Source organism: Varanus komodoensis, unplaced genomic scaffold (genome assembly GCF_004798865.1).
Source record: "Varanus komodoensis strain SLA01 unplaced genomic scaffold, ASM479886v1 scaffold3, whole genome shotgun sequence".
Lineage (NCBI taxonomy): Eukaryota > Metazoa > Chordata > Lepidosauria > Squamata > Varanidae > Varanus > Varanus komodoensis.
Window position 1 is genome coordinate 53099286 of NW_025335761.1, and position 23134 is coordinate 53122419.

The 23134-nt window shown below is 40.8% G+C and overlaps 1 protein-coding gene across 3 annotated transcripts in view; it reads left to right on the forward strand.

The window, feature by feature from the left end:
• RCOR1 (REST corepressor 1) overlaps positions 1-23134 on the forward strand; it is a 167609-nt gene that overhangs the window by 44497 nt on the left and 99978 nt on the right. For all 3 annotated transcript variants that reach the window (XM_044437196.1, XM_044437197.1, XM_044437198.1), the window contains exon 3: positions 13402-13485. In XM_044437196.1, the coding sequence (XP_044293131.1) occupies positions 13402-13485 (84 nt within the window). The remainder of the gene's footprint in view (positions 1-13401; positions 13486-23134) is intronic.

The following is a 23134-nucleotide window of genomic DNA, read 5'->3' on the forward strand; positions in this document are numbered from 1 at the left end:
CTCTGGGCCTCCAGCATTCAGGGGCATGCCATCTGGGATCTGCCAGTAAAGCATTCTGTCTGAAGTGGAACCAACAAGGCACTCTGGTGTTTGCAGTTAATAGTGTGAAATGATTTTGCAGAGTTGGGGTAGGCCGTGGACACCATGGGTGAGCAGCAGTGCGAGATGGGAAACTGTTGTTGGGACTGCGTTCAGGGGCAGTGGAAGTAGTGACAAATTTGGCAGTCAGCATATTGGGTGGCCCACAGGTGGTGTGTCCCTGAGCTGGAGGACAGAGATTTTGTTCTGGTGGGTGTTACTTAGACCAGCCTTATATATAAATACTAGCCTATGGTTGGGAATGGTTTTTCATACAGATGAATGGGAAGGCTGGCAGAGGAAGACAGAACTCTCCATCCAGCAAGAGGCTTTGTAATCCCCCCCCCCACATGCTAGCAGCCTTTTTCTTGACCTGTTTATGCAACTGCCTTGCCTATGGCCTTGTGTGTCTCTTGAACGCAGCAAAGTGTTGAATCCTTGAGAAAAAGTTATTTTCTACTCTAGGACTCAGATGTCAAGGTGGTGGGATGTGGGCAATTGCAGAAGACCCAGACTTAGGTCAGTTTCAGTTTCCAAGCTGGCCTGTATATCCTTTCCTTCTCCTTGAGGCGCCACATAGGCAGTCGGCAGTGAACCCTGATCACGGTGGTACACCAATTAAATACTTCCCTCAGTGCAGTTGTCCTACTTTGTCTCTTTTGTAGGCCATAGTCTCAGGTCCCCATGGAATGCTGCAGTACTTCATGTGAGGCAGGTTGAGGAAAATCCAGTGCGGCTGTTTGTGTGCAGGAGACACAAGCACCCTGCTGAGTTGGGGAATGTAAAAGGAGAACTGACTGGCAGCTCAAAAAACCACAAGCACTTCCTCCATTTCTCTTTGTAAATGAATTGTTAGTTTTAATCTTGGGGGTGGGGGTCAGCTTTATTTAGCAATTAGGTGGCCTTTGCAGCTTGAGCAAACTGACAAAGTTCATGTAATCCACCCAAAATCAATTCACATGCATGCGATCTCAAGCAAAATTATTATTTATTTAACATAAAATAGGCGTGCATGTGAGCCCAAAACAATATCACGAAATAGTGATGATGTGATGGAAAAATTCACAGTTCTTCCATATTAGGTGTTTACTGTGGAATATCTGTACTCATTCGCTAAATTTTATGAAAATACCATCGAAATGTTCTCCTTTGCTTTTTTCATTATGCTTCTATTAATGGACAATTGGAAATATGGTTGTTTATATATAGTCATAAGAAAATGAGAGAACTGCTGGATTCAGTCAAAGGCCTACCTCATCTGGGTTTCTGTTCCTGGAGTGGCCAACCGTATATTTACTGGAAGCCCAGAAGTCAAGCATGAGCTGTTTAGCACTCTCCGACTCATTTTCCACAGCAACTGGTATTGGACTGCATGCTATCTCTGGAGTATTGAGTGCCATCTCCATGTTTTTGTCTAATTTTTGTGTGTACTTTTATGTGTTCTTTTCTCATTTTTAAACTACAGTTGTGCTAAAATGCCATTTCCCTACATATGTCTGCTGCTGCTTCTGGCTTATAATTTATTGCAATTAGTCAAACACAGTTCCACCTCATTGTTCTTTGCATTGCTTGTTACTGTAGTTTATTTTTTAATCTTTATATGTAAACTAGTTTTAAAGATTTTTAATCTTTATATGTAAACTAGTTAGAGATTATATTAAGTGGTGTATATAGTACATATATGTAATAAAATATTCACCCTATAATACTTAAATTAAAAGATCTTTTAGCACATTTTTTTTAAAAGCTATTTTTTCTGTTGCTGCTAATTTAGCATTATGTTAAAATTGGTTTGGAGCTGAGCAGGGTTGCTGATCACTTAATTAGCATTATAATATTTAAATATTTTTAAACCTTTCAAATGTTGCTTTATTGCAGATTTTAGAAATGATTAAAATACTATATTTATTTATTTATTTAGAAAATTTCTATGCTGCCCCATTCGCCAAAGCTGAAGCCTATATGCAGCATTGACCATTCCTTACCCATACAGATATGTCCTGGCTACTGTGTAGACAGAATATAGAATATTTATGCATGCAGGCAGGCTACTAAAGGAAGTCCCCAGAATATGAACATCCAAGTTACAAACAACATGTGCTTATGAATGAACTGCAATAAAGCCTGTTAAGTTTTTAAAAATTACTGAAGATAATCGTCATCACCATAGAGAGAGGAAGCAAAATGGGATAGAGTAAGGGCCTCAAAAGCATCACCTTAGAGAGAGAAGAAGCAAAAGGAGAGAGAGGGAGTTCTCCAAAGCATCACAGTTTTTCCATGTACATGGGGATCCTGTTCCTCTAACTCCTGGACAACCAAGTATATGTGATCCAACTTATATATAACTTCAACTTAAAGACGGATTTCTGTTTTCTCTGGAACAGAACTCGCCTGTAACCTGGGTAATGCACGTATATGTTTCCATTAAATTTAAAAGGTACGGTGGTACCTTGGCTCACAAATGCCTCAGTTCCCGACCAAATCAGGTTGCAAACAGAAATTTCAGATAAAAATTGCCTCAGGTTGCGAACTCCACATTGGGCGTGACTGCAGTTGTGCTGGGGAGGGGGGGAATGGCGGTGATCGTGCTTGGGGGTGGGAGGAGATGGCCGTGATCTTTGTTGTTCTTTGTCACTTTGTTTCAAATTTTTGTGATTAAAAAAAAAAGGTTACAGAATGGATTAACCTTATTGACATTGAACCTTATGGGGAAATTTGACTTGGGTCACGACCAATTTGGGTCACGACCAGAGTCGTGGAATGGATTAAGTTCATGAGCCAAGGTACCACTGTAGTTGTAATTCCATGTGTCACATAGAAAAATAATGGTTGGGAAGCACTCTCTGAATTTTGAGAATGAATTGGTTGTACTCATTCTTTTAGGCCTCCCGATGAGATAGAACTTAACAGCAACTTGACTTAAAAAAGAATTGGCTCTGAGAAATTTCTTCTTAAAGGTATTGACAGAATACCTTTACAGAAATGAAAAGTTTACACAAATGCTTACTCTTTGGGAGAAAAATGGCTGGTTTTGTAACTGAGTTATTATTCATTTAAGTAAAGCTACTTCTTTTGACTCTTTTGGTCTTGTTAAAGGAATTTGGACACCCCCCCCCCCGAATAAGACATGCAAGGAAACAATGGGTTTAAAGGACACAGCATAAGCATAATTATGTAAAATCTGCAACGAGCATGCAACATAACTAACAAAGAGCAGTTTCCCAGCCTGTGGTCAGTGAAAACATCTATTAAACTTTTATAGGGTGATCCTACCTTGCCTCAAGGACCAGTGATTGAAATCTATCAAATCTTTCTTTGCCAGCCTACATTGAAGATGAACTAAGGCAGCCTTCCCCAACCTGGTGGCCTTTAGAGGCATATGGACCACAACTCCCAGAATTCCTATTCAGCAGGGCCATTGACTGGGAATTCTGGATGTTGCAGTCCAAATGTTTCTGGAAAGCACAAAGGTGCGGGGGGTGGGGGCTGAACTACGGGATCCCTGGGTCCTCCCCAACTGGCCTCCCTTTCCTGCTCTAGCTGATTGGCAATGGGAATTAACCTGGTCAGGGCCCCAACCTCTCACCTGGGTTTTCACCATGGTATGGCTGGATGGCCACCCATGGCTGATCATGGCTGATCACACCATGGCACAATCAGAGATATCCTATTGAGCCACCAGCACTGGCTAGCTTATCCCAAACTCTCATCTTGGGCTGTGGGGTGCCTGCTTTCCAGTCTTGAATTGAGAAAAAGGCCTGTCTTACAATGGCAGGCTGGTCTGTCTTTCCACCTGGCTCATTTTGCCGAAAAGTGGAAGTGTCAAAAATGTCTTGAATAGGGTCAATGGTCTTACACAGTTTCCTTCCATCCATCCTTCCTTCCTTCCTTCCTTCCTTCCTTCCTTCCTTCCTTCCTTCCTTCTAATTGACCACTAGCAATTTTAATCAGTCACAGTGATTGATGTTTTCAGGCTGGAAATGTGCGCTTTCTCAGTTCGCAAGTAATAGTTGTGTGTTAGACCCCTATGATAAATCTTTCCTTTTTAAAGTCTACTTCGTATATTTTCTTGTTTTGGCTTTTGTTGTTGGAGTTACAGATTTGTGATGTTCCATTTTGTAGCTTGATTTATGTGTTGATACTGATCTATACCAATTTCTAATTTAAGGTTTTGTTATGTTTGATCTGTGTGGGAAAGCAGTCAGGTAATTTTAGCTAAGAAATATATGTGTTGATGGATTGAGATCAGGGAATGTTCACATTATACTACCTTTAGTCTACTGGGACTGGAGCTTCTTCAGGTATAACAGAAGGTATCTTCCCTTTCAAAGAGCAGTTTACTGAAAAGAGAACTTCAGTGGTCAAGTATCTGCACTGCTGACTGAGAGGGGAGCAAACAATTCTTGACTGATTTGGTGAATTCCTTTGTGGACTTCAGTGGACCTTTCAGTGGCTGATCCCGGGCTGTAGAACTTCCTGCCAGGAGAGACTGAGCAAGCTATATTTTTGATGTCTGTCTAATGGTAGGCAAAGACATTTTTTATTCAGGCAAGGTTATATTCCATTTTGCAAAAATAAGGTTGAATCCAATATATTGTAAGCAGTCTTATTCATTTCATTGGATTGACTCTAAGTAGAACTGATTAGATATAACTATTATATTTTCTAACTGGTGCATGCAGTTTCTTTCTTAACTTTTATTGCTGTATTTTAATCGATTGGCTTTTATATGTGGAATATTTGTATTTTATTTGCATTTTATTGGCAGCCATTTTGGACATTCCTTACAATGGAAAGCTGGTATATACATTTCTAAAAATAAAGTAAATTGTTTAAGAAGGTACAATAAGATTGATGGTCCCAAAGGTTAATCCTTCTAGGAAGCAAATAACCTCTGAGAAAATGAAGCCACCCATTCCTCTGTGTTGAAGTCATAGAGCTTATCCCAGTTGTAGTATCAAATCAATAACCTTCAAATAGTTTGCATTCAGAATTCTACAGTTCAAATATAAACAGAGAAGGAGCGTTAAGTTTTGATAACAAAACTGTATTTTGCTAGATCCATTAAGGGAAGATGCTCTTGTATATTAGTTTGGTTGTCCTCAACCTGGTGGTCTCCAGATGTGTTAGGCTACAATTCCTGGCATTACTTGCTGGGAATTGTGACTCAGCCACGTCTAGAAGACACCATAGCTGGCAAAGATTGCAGCTTAGGTACACAGCACAGCTATTTGCCTACTGACAAAACAGAAAATGTGTGGTTGGGGAGATTACCTTACTGATAAATATCCTAAAACTCTAAAACAATGTATATAAAACTTCTGTGCCTACAGTAGAGCACATGAGACGTTCCAAACTTTAAAGCAGTTATTCATTTACTGTCTGCAATCTCACCCCGAGTACTGAATGAATGAGCATAAAGACTAGACATTATTTTTTCTTTTTTTAAAAAAACAAAGTGTTATCTTCTCTCTGGTCCCAGACAGTTATAATTAGATGGTTTGGTTCCTGAAGCAGAAAATTCAGAAGGTTTCTCTCTCCACTCTCTTGGTGGTACATATAATAAATTAAAAATGTACTGCCCTTGGACAGCTTTGCCTTTACGAGGCCTTAACAAAAATTAAAGCAGTGTATATGGTGCATAAAAGCACAACCAACACAAGAACACATTAATTTGAAATACAGGAAATCATGTTCATTTCCTCAATACTTTGCTTAGAATAGTAGCCCTCATTAAAAAATCAGGGTTCATATCAGGGCTGGTGGAGCTTAGTAGCAAAGAAACCAAGAATCAGACTGGGTGGGATGTTGAAATTCTGAGATCAGATCTTGCTTTACATTTCCTTAAGAATCAGTTATTAAAAGAGACCCCTTTGCATTGAGACTTGTGCTTTGGGAAAAGGCGACTTAACAGTTTCTCTGGTTCCTGATTTAAATTGCCCACTCTGCTTGAGACGATTTTGCCTGTATCAGGTTTGCATTTTAAAACCAACAAATTGCTGGACGCTTGCAGGGCCAAGTTAGTGCTGTGGTGCCTGGTGGTTGTCCTGTGGTTGTTGTCCTATGGTTGAATGTCGACCTGGACATTCTGGATTGCTTACACTCTAAAGGGTTAAGGGGCTCTAGGTTTGGATGTCACAATAACAACCTATGAATTGGGTGATCATTGGTTTTTATTGGAAAACAGAAATGCCAAGCTCACTGTAGGTAGTTCACTTATCCCCAGCAACCCTTGGATTGTTCTGACATGCAGGCCAACCATATATGTCATTTTTTGGACCCTGACAGATAACAGTTGGTCTCCTTTCTGCTCTGGGATTCTCTTCTTAAATTGACAGGCTGCCACATTTGTGCTATACTCAGGAAAACCTGGACAGTAACTGTTGTTACTTCAGATGTACTGAAGTATTCTTTTAATAGGTTTTAAGAGGGAAACAGCTATCGCTGTGTGCAGAAATGCACACATGCTTAATTTATAGGTCTTTCAATTAAAAGAAAGCCACCAAATATACAGGTTTTGATCCTGCTAAGTATGCCTTCAAATTGTACAGTGAAAAGGATTTCTGTGTAGTCTGTGTGTGTCCTGTTGGATGTACGTTGTCAGAAGGGTTTGCTGACCAAGGATAACGTTGAGCACACAAGGAGTGGGCTGGTGGGGTTGGAGGTGGAAGACTGCACAATGAAGCACCTGTGAATTTTCTTTGCTTTACTAGGTAAATCTTTTAATCCTAATAATCAGGGGCAGGCAGTGGCAGGCGGGTTGTGCAACTCTGTTTCTGAGAATGGAATGAATTCTCAAAATGTGATAAACCCCGCAGAAATAAAGTTACTCTCTAAGACTGGCAACTCAACTAGATAAAACTGTGTATTTGGATAGAGGCTTTCTGATGTTGCCATTTATTTCCTTAGTCTGAAAATAGCAGAATAAATGATGTGAAAGTTCAGTGCATGGTGCTGCTAACTGATGTCTGCCTTTTGTACAATGAAATAATTTTCATTGCAGCATAAGACTTGCAGTTTGGCAGTACCTGTGACAGTAAAAACCTCTTTAACTTGAAATGTTAGCTAGGGTAGAATGATAGAATAAGCAGAAAGACAACCCCTTTCCGTTCCGTTCCGTTCCGTTCCGTTCCTTTCCTTTCCTTTCCTTCTTGAGGGAAATTTTGCTGAAGTTAAAGGACTGATAGAATTGCAGTTGTAAAATGGCACCCCCACCCCGTTTATTAGTTACAGATCCGGGTGTACTTCAAATACTGTATCTATGCATGTTCATAAGTAAACTTGAAATCATTCTAGAATGTGGCTATTTATTTATTGCAATTATATATATATACTGCCTTTCAAGATGATAATCATTCCAAGGTTGCAGGTACAACAATGCATTAATAAAATGTGCTATACATAATATTAAAAATAAAAATTGTAAGGATCAGTTGGGTAGTTAATAGTAGAAAGCCCAATAAATGGAAATGAAGTACTCTACAGCTTGGAGTAGGGATCAGAAGTGGTCTTCACTGGCTTGCCTCCCTTTTCATTTTTGAAATGAAATCTCTCCTACAGTGCAGTTGGTGGTTGTGGCCTTGTAGAAAGTTGAGATGGAATAATCCTCTCAGAGCAGGTGTTCATAGATCTGGTCCACACATAATAACTGTCCATCAATTAAAAAAAAAAAAACAGTGGTTTTTCAACAGGAGTAGATGCCTGCCTGCCTGTTCCACTTAAGTGCGGTACCTGTAATCAGTTCCTTTGTAGGTTGTTCAGCTCTGGAAACCTGGAATAGTGAGTTACTTGATTCGGCCACATTCACACTTCTATGCAACTATTATTTTGAAGTTGTCTTCTTGCTTCCAACATGTGTAATCTGTTTGCAAACATAGGAATTCATAAATTTTACTGAACTCAGGGTTACTTTTTGTCCTTTCTAGGGCTGGTTTCTGGTGCTGATGTTGTTCCTGGCACAGCAAACCTAAAGTAACCACACCCCATCTCTCTTTTAAAAGGCAGCTGGTTTGGTTGACTCATGGTAGAGAGGTTGGGTATGATTATGCAACAGCCATGTTTCCTTTTCTGCAGTTTAGCTGCCCAGATAAGTAGATAGCAGCACTTTACAGTTGTTGGGGAGCAGTTCTTCAAAATAGTTTGTAATCTCTTGTTTCAAGCATATAGCCTGATTTTGCTCAATGAGGGGCTTGGGGGAAATCAAGCTTGCTCAAGAAGGCAACCTGTAAAATTCTTGGGCCTTAATCTATGAATCCTTCAGCCTGCTTTCCTTTCTTGTTTCAGTAATTAACCCAAGTGAATTTCACATCCAGGCCTTCTGTTTAAAGCACATAGTGATTGTAGTGGTTATGTCAAGTTGTCATAACTTATGATGACCCTATGAATGAAACCCTTTTCATGACAGCCCTGCTCAGCTCTTGTAAATTCAAGGCTGTGCTTCCTATATGGAGTCAATCCATTAATTGTATTTATTGACCATTATCTTTGGGTCCAACCATCTCAGGGAAACATTGAAGAGAACCACTGTACAAAACAGACACAATTAAACCAGGAAACAAAGATGGCTTCTTTTTTTAAGTACTTCTGTCTGTCACTACCACCACCTGAACTCTCCCAGTTAGTTCCCTGAGTAGGGGGCAGGACTCAGACTTTAAGGAACTAGTTAGATTTTTTCCCTTGAATCCCCAAGATCCAGCAGCCACGAGCCAAATGAATAACAGTGGCTTAGGGGTAGTAGTGTGGCTGAGGTTTACAGAATCATAGCTCTAGCACTTTTTGATTTGCAAGAACACTCTCATGATCTGTCACCCTCTGCAAGCTTCCCTGTGCCCTCTGAGCTTAGCTGCAGTCTTAATAGCAGCTCTCTGTGAGTTGAGCGGGGGTGGGGGGGCAATGAATTTTCCAAACAATATATTATTCTCTGTTGAAACTCAAAGTATTTTAGGGTTGCTTGGTCTTCAGTGGCAATTTATGTTTAAAAAGACCTGCTGCTGGCAGAGATGAAAATAGCTAAAACTGGGTGGTTGATTGGGAGTAACACAGCTGCCTGCACTTTTTGTACTGTCCTTAAAGGACATGGCTGTGGGCATTATCATGATGATCTCCTACATTTCAAAAAGTACCAGAATGTCATTGAATAGGGGCCAGAAATACACTTAGAAGGATCCTTCTGAGCATACATATATTCAGCCTAGGGATTTGTTTTCAATATCAGAACTGAGTCTTCAAATAGCCGACATTTTCAGTGGCCTCATTTGGTTTGAGAGGAGACATTTTATTTCATTCTTTTAAAACCAGGGATGGGTGACTTTTCTGGCTAGTGAGCACGTTAGCAACTTGACAATCTGTCATGGTTACCATCTCAAAATGGCTCCTATGGAAGGTGTGGCAAAGGATAAGCAACCTTCCCAAAAGGCTGAGTACAAGGCCAGGGGAAGATCTGATCCCCAGCACACTAAACAACTGCCTTAAACCAGCAGTTTGCAGTATCAGAAGGAACCAATTTCACTGCAGTCACAGCTGCCAGTAAGCAAGTGTGTTAATTGCTTTAATGTTGGGACACTTGAAGGGTGCATCATTCCCATACTGACTGGGAATGTCAGAACTTGCAGTCCAACATAACCACAGTGAACCAGGTTGGGTAAGACTAGTCTTAAGACAGTTGATGACATTCAAATGATGGGATGATTGCAAAAGTAACAAATGAAGCTGGAAATGAGGGTAGTACTCCCTATAAGTAACAGAACTTTACTTATATTGTGACAAACTCTCACAAAACAACTACAAACAGCTCTCTTATAATCCTGCATGAACCACAAAATTAAATCATGCAGCACTACTCTTTAGGTTTTCAGTTTTCTGAAAAATTTTGTATAATTATGAGAACTTAAAACCTTTTAGACTAACAAAATCAGTTCAACAATTGTGTAATGGATGACGCCTTGTGAGGATTTGTAATCCTGTTCTTGGCTCTTTCTTAAGCAAACTGCTGTCTTGAGACTATTTGCAGTTTGTTTGAAGTACAGTCAAATAATTGTCTGAAGTAATACACATTAACACGATTTTCATACTAGTTTGCATATGTTGCTTTTCTTCAATTTGTCTGCCACTGTGCTTTAAACAGTGAGTGCTGTTTAGTGAGTTGAGTGAAGAAAGTGGGATTCTTCATCTGCCACATCAGACAACCTGGCAATAAGCCAGAGTAGGTTGGCTGTTGGGCAAACAACTCATGGGAACCCTACAGGATGATTGGGCTTATAATGGGTTGTTGGCCTTTCCTCCCTCCTCTGTCTCCTTGATCCACAGAGAGCTATCCTAGGGGACATTGCAGACGCTGAGTCTTGTCTGCCTTCATCATAGTGATCACAAGCTGCTTTGTGCGCACAGTGGATTTTTGTGCTTCAATCTTTTTTTCTTTGAGATCGCAAGAGTCAGCTTTTATGATCCCTCTTCAAAGTGCCCCCAAGGCACATTGGAAGATTATTTTTAAAATTTTGCCTGTACTTGCCTAATTGTACAAGTGGTGTGGATACTGGAATTGGGAGTCTTGAGTAGGCAATATTTGGAGGGGACTTTGCAAAATCTTGCAGGTACATATACTGTAAGTTTATTTTCCCCTTTGGCTACATGTGACAGCAGTGGAAATGCAAGTTGTCAAATGTAACAAAAGTGTTCCTAACTTTCAAAAATGGGCTGATGCATCATTCACTCCCATTGCATCAGGAACTTGGAGGACAGTTTGGGGGAGTCATGTGTCCTAAAGGTGACCTCACTTCTGTACTTGTTCTTTATCTAACACTTGCCTTTTTCTGGCAGGAAACATGCCTGGCATTTTTAAAAATCTCTTTCAGATTCTGACTTTAAAAATACAATTTTACTTTTGACAGCTGTGAAAAGAAACATCTTCCTTCAGTGGGTGGCTCTTGCTTTGCATGATTGTTGAGGCTGATTCTGTCAGTAACTCTCCAGGAAGGGGGTTTTCCAGACCTACTTGGATACACTGGGGACTTTCTGCCTGCAAAGCCAGTGTTTTACCCCCGCACTATGCCCCCTCCCCAACTATTTATCACTTGCAACAATATATATCAACTGGCTGGCATGGCTATTATTATTATTATTATTATTATTATTATTATTATTATAACATTTCTATGCCGCCCCTTGCCGAAGCCTCGGGGCGGCTTACAACACAATAAAATACATTGAAATACAATAGAACATAATAAATTACCATTAAATACAAAAATACAAAAAATATACTGAGTTACAAACATAATAATATAAAATTAAAATTATCAGTATAAAATAAGTAAATAAATAGTATAGGAGGAGAAAAGAGAAGGAAGAAGAAGTTGCCCTGGCCAGATCATATGTTTTAACAATTAAAATGGTGTTTAAATAAAATGGTCTTTACCTGGCACCGAAAAACCAGTAACGACGGTGCCAGGCGGACCTCTTTGGGGAGTGAATTCCATAGGTTGAGCACCACCTCAGAGAAAGCCCTCCTCCGAGTACTTACTCTCCTAATTTCTTTCATGGAGGGTTCCCGGAGAAGGGACTCTCCCGTAGATCTCAAAGGGCGGTCGGGCATATACGGACGTAAGCGCTCGTTCAGGTAGCCAGGACCCAAGCCGTTTAGGGCTTTATAGGTCATAATCAACACCTTGAATTGGGCCCGGGCTTCAATGGGCAGCCAGTGAAGCTGACGGAGGACTGGAGTCATGTGAGCATAACGCCCCGTCCCCGTCAGCAACCTGGCAGCTCTATTTTGCACCAATTGAAGTGTTCGGACCGTCTTCAGGGGAAGCCCCACGTAAAGCACGTTACAGAAGTCTAGGCGGGAAGTCACCAGGGCGTGTGTCACCGTCGCCAGGCAGTCGTATTCCAGGTAGGGGCGCAGCTGATTAATCAGCCGAAGCTGAAGGAAGGCGTTCCTCGCCACCGCTGTCACCTGAGCTTCCAAAGAAAGCTCCGGGTCGAGGAGTACTCCTAAGCTGCGGACCTTATCCCTAAGAGGGAGTGTTGCACCATTCAGGACCAGGTCAAATCTGCCCTCTCTGAAGCCCGATCCGCCAACCAACAGGACCTCCGTCTTGTCTGGGTTGAGTTTCAGTTTATTGGCCCTCATCCATTCCATTACCTCGGCCAAGCACCGGTTCAGCACAGCCACTGCCTCACCTGGATTAGTGGAAAACGAGAGGTAGAGCTGGGTATCATCAGCGTATTGATGATTCCGCAGCCCACACCTCCGGATGACCTCTCCCAGCGGTTTCATATAGATGTTAAATAGCAGAGGGGATAGAATAGAGCCCTGTGGTACTCCATGGCATAGCTGCCATGACGCAGAGACATGGTCCCCCAGCACTACCTTCTGGAATCAACCGTTGAGATAGGAGCGGAACCACTGCAAAGCAGTGCCTCCAACCCCCAATCCCGCTAGCCTATCCAGAAGGATACCATGGTCGATGGTATCGAAAGCCGCTGAGAGGTCCAGAAGAACCAACAGGGATGCACTCCCCCTGTCCTTCTCCCTGCACAGATCATCGTACAGGGCGACCAAGGCAGATTCAGTACTGTACCTGGGTCTGAAGCCGGACTGAAAAGGATCCAGATAATCAATTTCATCCAAGAGTGCTTGGAGTTGTCCCGCCACCACTCGCTCCAACACCTTGCCCAGAAACGGGATGTTGGCCACAGGTCTATAGTTAGTGGTCATCTCTGGATCCAGTGACGCTTTCTTCAGGACCGGTCGTATTACCGCCTCCTTTAAAGGGGCAGGCACTCGACCCTCCCTCAGAGAAGCATTAACCACTTCCAAAATCCAGGTCCCAATCCTGTGCTTGGAGCTATTTATAGTATTAAGTATTAAGTAAAGGATAGTATTAGTATTAAGTAAAGGATCCAGCTCTACATGCTGACCCAAGATGTCCAATTTCCCATTTTTCTGTGCTTGCTCTCTCCTCCTTGTCCTCAGGACAGGAAGACTCAAATAGCAGCCTTTGCTATAAATCTATTATTCAATCATATATTGTCTTGGCTGTTCCCTGAGGGTGCCTGAAGACAAAGACTTTGAAGCTTGAAACAATTTGCATTCTGTTGCACCATCTTCAGATGGCCCAGCAAAATACTGTTGAGATATACTGTGTGTGTGCGTGCATGCGCGGGAGGGATGCTGAGAGTCTCAAACTCCTGTGGGTTGGGAAAGGACAGCAGTGATTCACCATTTGTGATATTGCTCTCCCAATTTCCGTTGTCATTGCTTCACATCATTAAAATTTCATCCTGTTGGTTTTTTAACCCATTATATTTTTGTTTTCTCTGCAGCTAAACAAGCAAAGCGGTCTCAGGACAGAGAGAATCTTGGTATGCTTGTCTGGTCACCCAACCAGAATATTTCTGAAGCAAAGTGTAAGTCATTTGATTTTTGCTTTCCTTCCTTTTATTAAAAAGAAAATGGAGATGCTGTCCTACCAGGAAGAGGCTATAGCTATAACCTACTCCACTTTTTGTTGTTTCTTTCAGGGAGTCTGAATGTAGCACAATAGACTCTCCTATAAGGCTTCCTGGAAAATTTCCCAAAATAGTGTATCTGATGTAGTGAGAATAGTGAGGAAAACAGGAAGTTGCCTGACACTAAGTTAGGCCATGGGTCCAAGGAGCCCGTGCCAGTGAGTGAATCCGGCACCTTCCGCTTACACAACATATGTGCTCTGCTGCTGATCTGCAACCTGTCATGCACTTACCTTCCTCATTACAGATCCTAGTCCCAAATTACATATAGAAACTTCTGATATTTTCTAGTGTTTATAAGAAGTTAGGTTATAAACCAGTTGAAATTATGATGGAATATGCTCTGGTTGAACTGGAGAAAGGAAGGAAGAAATTATGACAGCTCAGTAGTTCTACCACCCTGACCCCCAAAATATGAGTAGATTCATTGCTAAGAATATTTGATTTGAAAAGTAACTAGTCAGAGGTAAGTATTGCTGAATCTTCATCAACTTATTCTAGGTTGCAGTCATATACCCACTTACCTGGGCATAAGCCCCTTTGAACTCAGTGGGTTTACTTCTGAGTAGACATGAATAGGACTGTACTTTCAGAATGCAATCTTAAGTACAAGGCTGATTGAACTGAGTAGACATGCATAAGATTGCTCCGCTAAAATCACAGTACAGTTCTCCTTTTATTAAAAAAAAAGAAGTCATTACAAAGGTACCTCGGCTCACAAACACCTCAGTTCGTGAACAGAAATTTAGGGGAAAATTTTCTTCAGGTCGTGAACTCTGCATTGGGTGACAGTCACGATCCTGCTCGTCTTCCCTGCACGGGCGCGATTGCGGTCATGCTCGGGGCGGGGGGAGATGGCCCCGATCGTGCCTATCTCCCTCCCCGAGCGCACCCATGATCGCACCCGCGATTGTGCCCATCTTCCCTGTGATTAAAAAAGTATTTACAGAATGAATTAACCTTATTTACATTGAACCTCATGGGGAAATTTGACTTGGTGCACAACCAGAGTTGTGAAACGGATTAAGTTCATGAGCCAAGGTATCACTGTATTTCAGAGTTTAGGCTAACAGAAATGAGAAAAATAAGCAGAGAAAGAAAAGCAAACACTTGATGATGATTATGATGATCATGCAAATTTCTACTAATCACAAAATAATATCCAGGCTTCCACCTTGAAAGCCCCCCCCCCCATATAAATTGGTAAAAATATTCTGATTCTTTGAAAAGTGGGTAATTTGCACTTCTAATAGCTGCTTATAAAGGTGCAGTAATGACTCAAATCTGCACAATTCATTCTAAAACAAACACAAATATACTGGCTTGAAATGCATACTTTTAAAAAGAAGGGTATTTACTACTTGTGTCCTGCAAATACCTTTTAAGTATCTGCTTTGTGAAGCAAACTTTGGGAGAGGTTTTTGCAGCAGTCTGTTGAAGAGTCAAAAATCAGTACTGATATCACTGAAGTATTACAAATGATGATATTTAGCTTTCATAAGGTGAGGTATGAACAAGTCTGTTCTTTACAGTCCTTTATTATTTATTTACTAGACTTTTATTCCACCCCATTAATCATAAAGCACGCTTGGTGGCTTAGCAATTTCACTATTCCGTGTAACAGGCAAATCATAAGGTTTTAATTTATGATTTCATCTGACATAGGAAACTATGGTTACCAGCTTTAGAAAAAAAAAACCAGGATATCAAACCATGTTTGTTTGTTTCTTTTTTATACCACCCAATAGCTGAGGTTCTTTCATGCACCAACTTCAAATCATGATTTAATAACCTAGCTTACTTGGAAGCTGGTAAAGACCTCAGTAAAATGGAGACCATAGTTGAAAGCAAGGTAAGTTGTGTTGGTCCGTGAGAAAATGAAACCAGCATTGCTGTGTCATTCAGTACCAACAAATAATTTATTAAATTGGTTCTAAACTTCTGAGATTGCCAGATATCTTCAAAATGTCTGACTTGATACTGGTGATGAAGCCCTGCATGTTTAGAGGCCTAAGACAAACAATATATTAGGCTCTACAGCTTGTTATCTATGTTTCAGGATATGTCAGGCCATGTTCAGGGAATGGGACAAGGAAATATGCAGTGGCTGATTCTCCCTTATTTGAAGATATAAAATTCAATTCCTACTCAGGCTTCTCTCTGGCCTTAATGAGAACATGAAGGTTTCTCGAAATACTTGTTGTGGTTCACTTTGTGAAGGGGTTGCCTGTGCAGGCAAGAGAGACAGCCATCTGAACCATGGCTTATATACAGTGTGAGGCTTACTTAGAGTATGCCCATTACTTGGGTACAGACAACCCATTGTGGCTCATTCTGGGTTATTTAACCCTATGGTGTGCTGCAGCCCTTATGGGCATCAGATTGCATGTGCAAGTCTGTGTCACAGTTGTTTCATGTGAACCTGGCAAGCAGGGGATATGTGTGTGTTAAAACATTGCTAGCACAATCCTAAAACAGACAATGATTGTTTAACTATTGCATAATACATTTTATTTTATTTATTTATTTAAAATATTTCTATGCCGGCCCCATCGCAACAAAGCCTCGGGGTGGCTCACAAAGAAAACATAAAAACATACATAAATAATAATAATATAACAATTAAAAAAACGTTTAAAAAACCCCCAGTGCATTCTCAGCTAAAAATTTTAAAATCCTAATTAATTCAATAATTTAACAATTAAAATAAGTTTTAAATAAAAAGGTCTTAGCCTGGCGCCGAAAAACAAATAACGACAGTGCCAGGTGGACCTCTCTGGGGAGCGCATTCCATAGATGGGGCGCCACCCCAGAGAAAGCCCTCCTCCGGGTACTCACCATCCTAATATCATTCACAGAGGGTTCCCGGAGAAGGGCATCCGTTGCTGATCTCAAGGGGCGGGAGGGCATATATGGGCCCTCATTTTCCCATGAGGGCCCATGAGAAAACCCATTTTCCATGGGTTTATATAACATATGACCACTGAATGAGTGCATACTTAAAATGATGTACATGCTGCAGCCTCACCGTGAGTTATTTATCCCATCTTGTGTGTCTGTTATGTTAAGAGCTCCACTGAAGAAATGGGATCAGCTAAAAGTGGATCACCTCTTTGTCCTCACTTGTCTCTTTCCTGCCACTTTTTTCCTCCTCCTTTTTCTCTCTGGCCTGGTTTGCATGTAACACTATCTACACTAACTCATCAAAAGTGTCTATTTAAACCATCGTTTCTTGCCTGCCTATGGTTTAGTTAGCAGATTACTGAACAATAAATGTGGTTTGTTTTCTCATTCCCTGGGTTGTTTGTTTTCTTCTACCTTTACCTGCTCCCTCATGGGATCCCAGCTGCCTTCATAGCATTGCAGTATTGATATGTAAATGTTTTTTTTCTCACTGTCCTTGCCTGCTGCATCTGTTGTTTAGTGAAAAGACCCACGAGCAACCTGTGATTTTGTTTTTGCACTGTGAAGGAGTCAGGCAATAGTTAACACTCTATAAAAAAAGTTTTGCAAAACTTATATAAAAATACGGATGCTGAGGGATGCTGTAGCATTCTTTCCAGTGATCTCTTACTTTATTTTCAGCATGTTTAGTACAGAGAACCATGTTGGAAGCCCACGCTGTGAGGGCTGCTGTTAGCTTCCTGAAAGGATTATTCAGAGCATCCCAATTCTCAGGTTTAGAATTGGAAACATTTAATGAGCAGCCATGGCTGCTGGATGATTTTATGTGCTTTCTGTGAATCCATTTACATAGCATCCAATTGAGTTAGGTGTTTTAAATCTGTCAGGTTAGAAATCTTGCTGTGAAGGTTTACGATCAGCCACATTTAGTTAGGATTGTAGGTCAGCAAACTGAGTGCACCTGCAGCAGTAGTTTATGTTATCCTCAGAGTGGCCCAAAATAATAATGGCACATATGACCAGAAAGTGTGTGTGTGTGTGTATGGTAAGTTTACATTTTTGGAATGTATAACTTTGGACTTTCTGTTCCCTTATTAAACCTTTTCTTTGTAACCATGACAGATAGAAATATTATCTTTGAAAGGTAGCTAAGCCTGCAGTTCTGTATACACTTAAAGGATTAAATCCCATTGAATTCAGTGGCACTAAATTCTGAGTGGACATGCATAGTAATTTGCTAAATGGCTCTTAATTTAAGAATGGTTTAAAAATTTGTGGGTTGACAATCTTCCTCTTGCATGGTTCCTTCCCTTTATATATCTTCTGTAGGACAATTTTTATGACATCTTGTGAAATTTTACATCAGCAAATTAGCATATGTGCTAATTTGAGTAGCTCAGAATTAGGATAAACTAATGTTCTAAAAATGTGTTGTCATAGTCAACTTTGCTAAGTCAAGAACAGGACTGTTTGTACTGCCTTAAATATAACTAAGCTAAAACAAAATAAATACATAAGAATAAAGGTTGTCTGAGGTAATGTAAAACAAAATGGAAGTAGGAATCAGGGCCAAGGCCTGTCTTAAAAATCCTCCAAAGAGCAGTAGAGAAGCAAAGACCAAAAATGAGCAAAAGCTTATATGACAAAGTGGACTAGTCCACTGGGCCTCATCAAGTGTGGAAGGTACATCCTTCTTGATATTTGGAAGAAAATTAGTTCTTTGGTTCCAGCCCAGCAAATATTGGAGGCTACTGTACTAAGGGCGTTCCTTTTTGTGGTCGTTCTCATTTTTAATCTATCGCTTTCCATACTTAATTCATACAAGCCTCTGAAATCAGGTATACAAGTATCCAAGGCATGGGGTGAGGCATGGCAGCAAATTCTGCTGTCTCAGTCTTCACACTCTGCATTTCATCTAGACCAGGGGTCGGCAACCCGCGACTCCGGAGCCCCACATGGCTCTTGAACCCCTCTGCTGCGGCTCCCTCTGTCGCTCAAAACACCACAGCGCTAGCTAGTTTAGCTAGTTAAGTAAATCAGCTACATTCCTCTGCTAAACAAGCTTCCTGCAGGCTCTCATGTTACACAAAACAAAACCCTGCTGAAAAGATTCTCTTTGTCCCAAGGTAATCTCCTTCATCTGAATGTTAAAAGCTGTGCTTGGGACCTCTCATCTGCTAATCAGTCACTAAACACACCTATATCTCCAGCACAGCCACTCTGCTGACCTGGGCTGATTTACTGAGCTCTCCCCCCCACCCTACCATGGATAAATCAAAGAAAAGAAAAGTTTCTGAAGAAAACCAAACATTTAATGATACGTGGGTAGATTCATTTGCTTTTACTGCTGACGAACTTATGGGGTTTGCTGTTTAATGCATGCAGCCCTTTAGCACTGACTTTGACTCTTCAGGAAGCTGTTCTGCTATTCAAAATAGATGAAAGGAGTCCTACTAGTTTATAATGTAAGATTAAAAATAACAGTTTTTAGTGACTGAACAAGAGCTGCAGCTAAATCATAATGAAGATATACATAACATTAAGGTAAAAAATGATATATGCATTGTTATCTTCATTTTAGATGTCAAAAGGGTTTTGCGGCTCCCGGTGTTTTCTTTTGTGTGGGAAACAGTCCAGATTGAGTGTTAAAGGTTGCCGACCCCTGATCTAGACCATTCTTTTTGGAAATCTAGAAGTGCTGTAAAAAGGGAAGGAAGGAGGTTGGTACACTATTTGGATACTGCAGAAGCCCTCTGCCCTAGCCTCCTTCCCTGCCCCCTCCCCCACTAGGATACCCCATTTCCTCTTCTTCAAAGTTGATTTGTAATCTTGGAGCAGCAGCCAGCATGGTTCCTTCCATGAGGGCTGTGGGGGAGCTGAGGCTATGCTTTTGAAGTCCTGGCTCTGAGGTTGCAGAGCCTCATAGCTGGCATTCAGTAATCCCCTCTCTCCCACTCCTGATAATTTCAGGAAGCCATAGATGTGTACTCTTAGCAGAGTTTTAAAAGTGCTTTATTTTGTCTGGCCTCTTGAGCTGCAAAGGTCTGGAATTTGAATGAATTGGGACTTGCTTTCTACTTTATGTGTACAAGGCTTTAAACATTTATTGGGCTTTCTGATGTGTTTATCAAGAGTAAGCCACATTCAGAAGGATGTGGTGCAACTTCTATAAGTAACAAATAATCAATATACAGGCAGTCCCTGGGTTACGAATGAGTTCTGTTCCTAAGAACATCTTTAAGTCATATTTATATGTAAGTTAGATTGCATAAGTACAAGTTGTATTTCACATGAGTAACCCAAATGTTTTAGTATACATATGTATTTTATCTTTCGATGCATATAAGACACTTAAGAAACACTTCCGTATCCAGTTGGCACTCCACATTTGCAGGGTTTAGGTGCACAGGACCCATGCAAAAGTGGGAAAGGCGTAAATATTGCTAGCTCCCTCTACAAACTTTAACTCTTAATACTGTTGACTATATGTGTGCTGGATTGCTTCTTCCTCTCTCTGTCAGACCTTGGTCTATTCCAGCAGGGCTCCTCTTCATTTACTCCATTCTTATGTCCTTATTCCCCTCCCTTCTTTTCATGCACCAGAACCACCTCTTTGCATGGAGGAAAGGCCAGAGGGATTTCCCTCTCCAGATGGAGAGGCCTTTCGCTTCCCCTCTTTCTTTGGTGATGACGAATTTCTGCAGCAGGCCTAGTAAACCAATTCACACTCGTCATTATGAACCATTTGTCCTTAACTTGAATTTATAAATTAAGAGACTTCACGGCAGTTTGTTCGTAAGTACTGATGTTTGTAACTCAGATGCTTGCGGGGACTGCCTGTATGTATATATTTCCTGTTTTAAGCTCTCCTGGGAAATATTTGTTGGGAGGGGGGAGCTTGTGCTTTCTTAGCCACTGGTGTCCCTTTTTGGGAGCCTTCAGGAAGGCTTGTGCTCATCACCATCAACATATGTCACGTATCAATATGAGGGGGGAAGGATTAAGGGAACCGTATACATTGCACATATACATGAATGGCCAGTTCACATTCAATATCCTCCTTTCCTTGGTAGGAATATGTTTTCCTGAGATCTGGGCCCACTCCTCATTCACATCATTATGCTGAATGTATGAACCAGCCCTCTTGTTTTTTTAACTATAGCTACCGTGTAGCTATAGTGTGAACTGGTTTTTTTTTTTTTAAATCCCTGTCAAGAATGTTTGAAGTGGCATTTTAATGTGATACGCAGTGAAGTGTTGTTCTGATCAAAGGCCTCCCCACCCACATAGCAAACTGAAGGAAGAGCAGAGATGGGAATCATTTGCATAGCCAAACAATGTTTTATTAATACCAAGCATTACACTGGGATTGTTACAGCCTCTAAATCCAGAATTTGGGGAACTCGTCACATAGTGGCCTGTGCCAGATGGCCCAATTTGGATAATAAAATCTTAGATTAATGAGCATCATGCAGGCTCATGGAACCCTTATCCCGAAGCTTTGTCCCTCACTTTGTGTGAGCAGCAAAACAAGCTAGGACTTAATTAAAACAAATGATGGCTAATGATTTCCAAACAAGCCAAGATCGTAACCTAGCTTTTTACCTGCCATGTTTACTCATTTGGGCAAAGGAAGAAGCAAAGAAGCAGGCTGTATAAGGCTGTATGGGACTCATGGACATTCTGGCTTATTAAGTCAGGATTTATAGTTTAGTGTGATGTTTCATCTGAACTGTGGTTTGGCGCTATGCAAACAGTTCCAGCGTCAAACATGTCGACGTTCTTGGCCAACCATAGCTTGCTGCTTTGTCTGTACTAGGTTAACTATGGTTTACTGAGAACATGAAACTGAGGGGCAGGGAGGGTGATTTGCTCATCCCCATAATATGAAACTGGTTTTGGAGTTCATAACTGGAGCTTGGCCTCACCTGTTCCCTTCTTTTCCAACCTTTATTCCTTCCTTTTCGTAGTGCTTTGCTTAAATAATTCCTTCTTGGTTTTGCTTAAATAATTTTTTCTTGGTTTCACTTAAAATCATGTTTGTTTTATATGTATTAAAAATGTATATACTGTCTTTGAACTTCTAGGGCAGTTTGTAAAAACTTGATTAAAACTTTGTATGCAAGTTCAGAAGTACCTCAGTCAAATGCTGATTTGCTGGGCATGCACAATCCATGATCTTGTTGCTTGAGATGTAACAAACATGGATATGTATGGAGTGGATGAAGTTAGGGAGGAATCAGATAATCCCCGGCTCACTGCCAGAGCCCAACTTCGCAGTTGGGATTGCATGTTAGCCACCCTGTGAGAGGTTATTGAGACAAAAGAATGCATGAGAACATATATATTGTATGGATAGATTAATTGGAGAGCTAGGATTGGTTGCAACATTTTGCTGCGTTGAACTCCTAGGTGGTCTGCATGGCAGGGCCAGCTCATTGTGGGTTAAATAATCCACAATGTGCTGGGTGCATGCAGCTGCTATTTGGAATATGCACCCCCTGATTGTGATGGTAGGGGATTGTGCTGTGTTGTGTAAAGCCAGCCTTCATGGGTTATTTGATGGTTAAACAACCCTCCCATAACCCTAAGTTGAGAGTTATACAAGCACACAAGATGATGTTCATCTTGGCTTAGATAATGTTATTATTAGGTGATGTGCAGTGATCATAAAAGCAGAAAATAATTATTTACATACCCCCATATTAAACCAAAATTAATAAAGCTGTTGTGAGTGTTGGAAGGTGGGGATTGCCACTTAAGAGTTAGTTTTGTTTCCGTTGTTTGAGTAGAGAAGATTTTAGTCTCTCTGGTATCTTACTAGCTAGAGTAAAAGTGTTGTGTCCCTGAGGCATACAATAGCTCTGCTTCTATTCATACAATAGGAAATGGCAGATAAGACTCTTGTTCTCCTGGAGTGGTATATTCAAACTCTTTCATGTTTTCTAACAGTGCTCTTAGAAACAGTGACAAGGTCAAAAATGGGCATATTTTCTAAGTAGCAAAGCATTAAAGCAGAATTTCTCCCTGTTTTTTGTGTTACTTTGTTTCCATTTGTTTTCTTTGCAGGAAGCTTGTCATACGTATGTCAGTGATAATGCCTTTCTGCAAAGGGTTATGGGCTGGTGCAAGGAGAAGAGGGGAAATTCCTCTGCATGAGCTAGATTTTGGTTGCATGACACTAGCTTTTACCCTATGATTTTTTGGGAATGGGAAATTTATATAATGCTTTCTGTGGAAATGCTCACTTATCAGCTTATAGATCTGACTATCTTAAATGTTTTGAGATGTCTGAACAGTTTTTATGCTGGGTTGTTCAGTCCCTTTTGGTGTGAGGGCTAAATATAGTTTCGGAGACTCTCCAAAAGAGTGATGTTGTTTTGTTGTTTTATGTTAATTTTTGTTTGTGTTTTTAACTTTTGTTAACTGCTCTGAGAGCATTGGCTGTTGGGTGGTTTAAAAATGAAATAAAGAATTATTATACACAAAATCTCTCTGGGGCAGCATTATACAGTGATTGCCAGGGCTGAAGACACAAGCAGTGGAGCCGAAGAATAGAAGAGACACAGATAGTAACATATTTTAGTTTAAGGGTCCTCCTGCAGCCTTAACCCAGGTTTAGTAAAGGAATTTTAGAATGTGG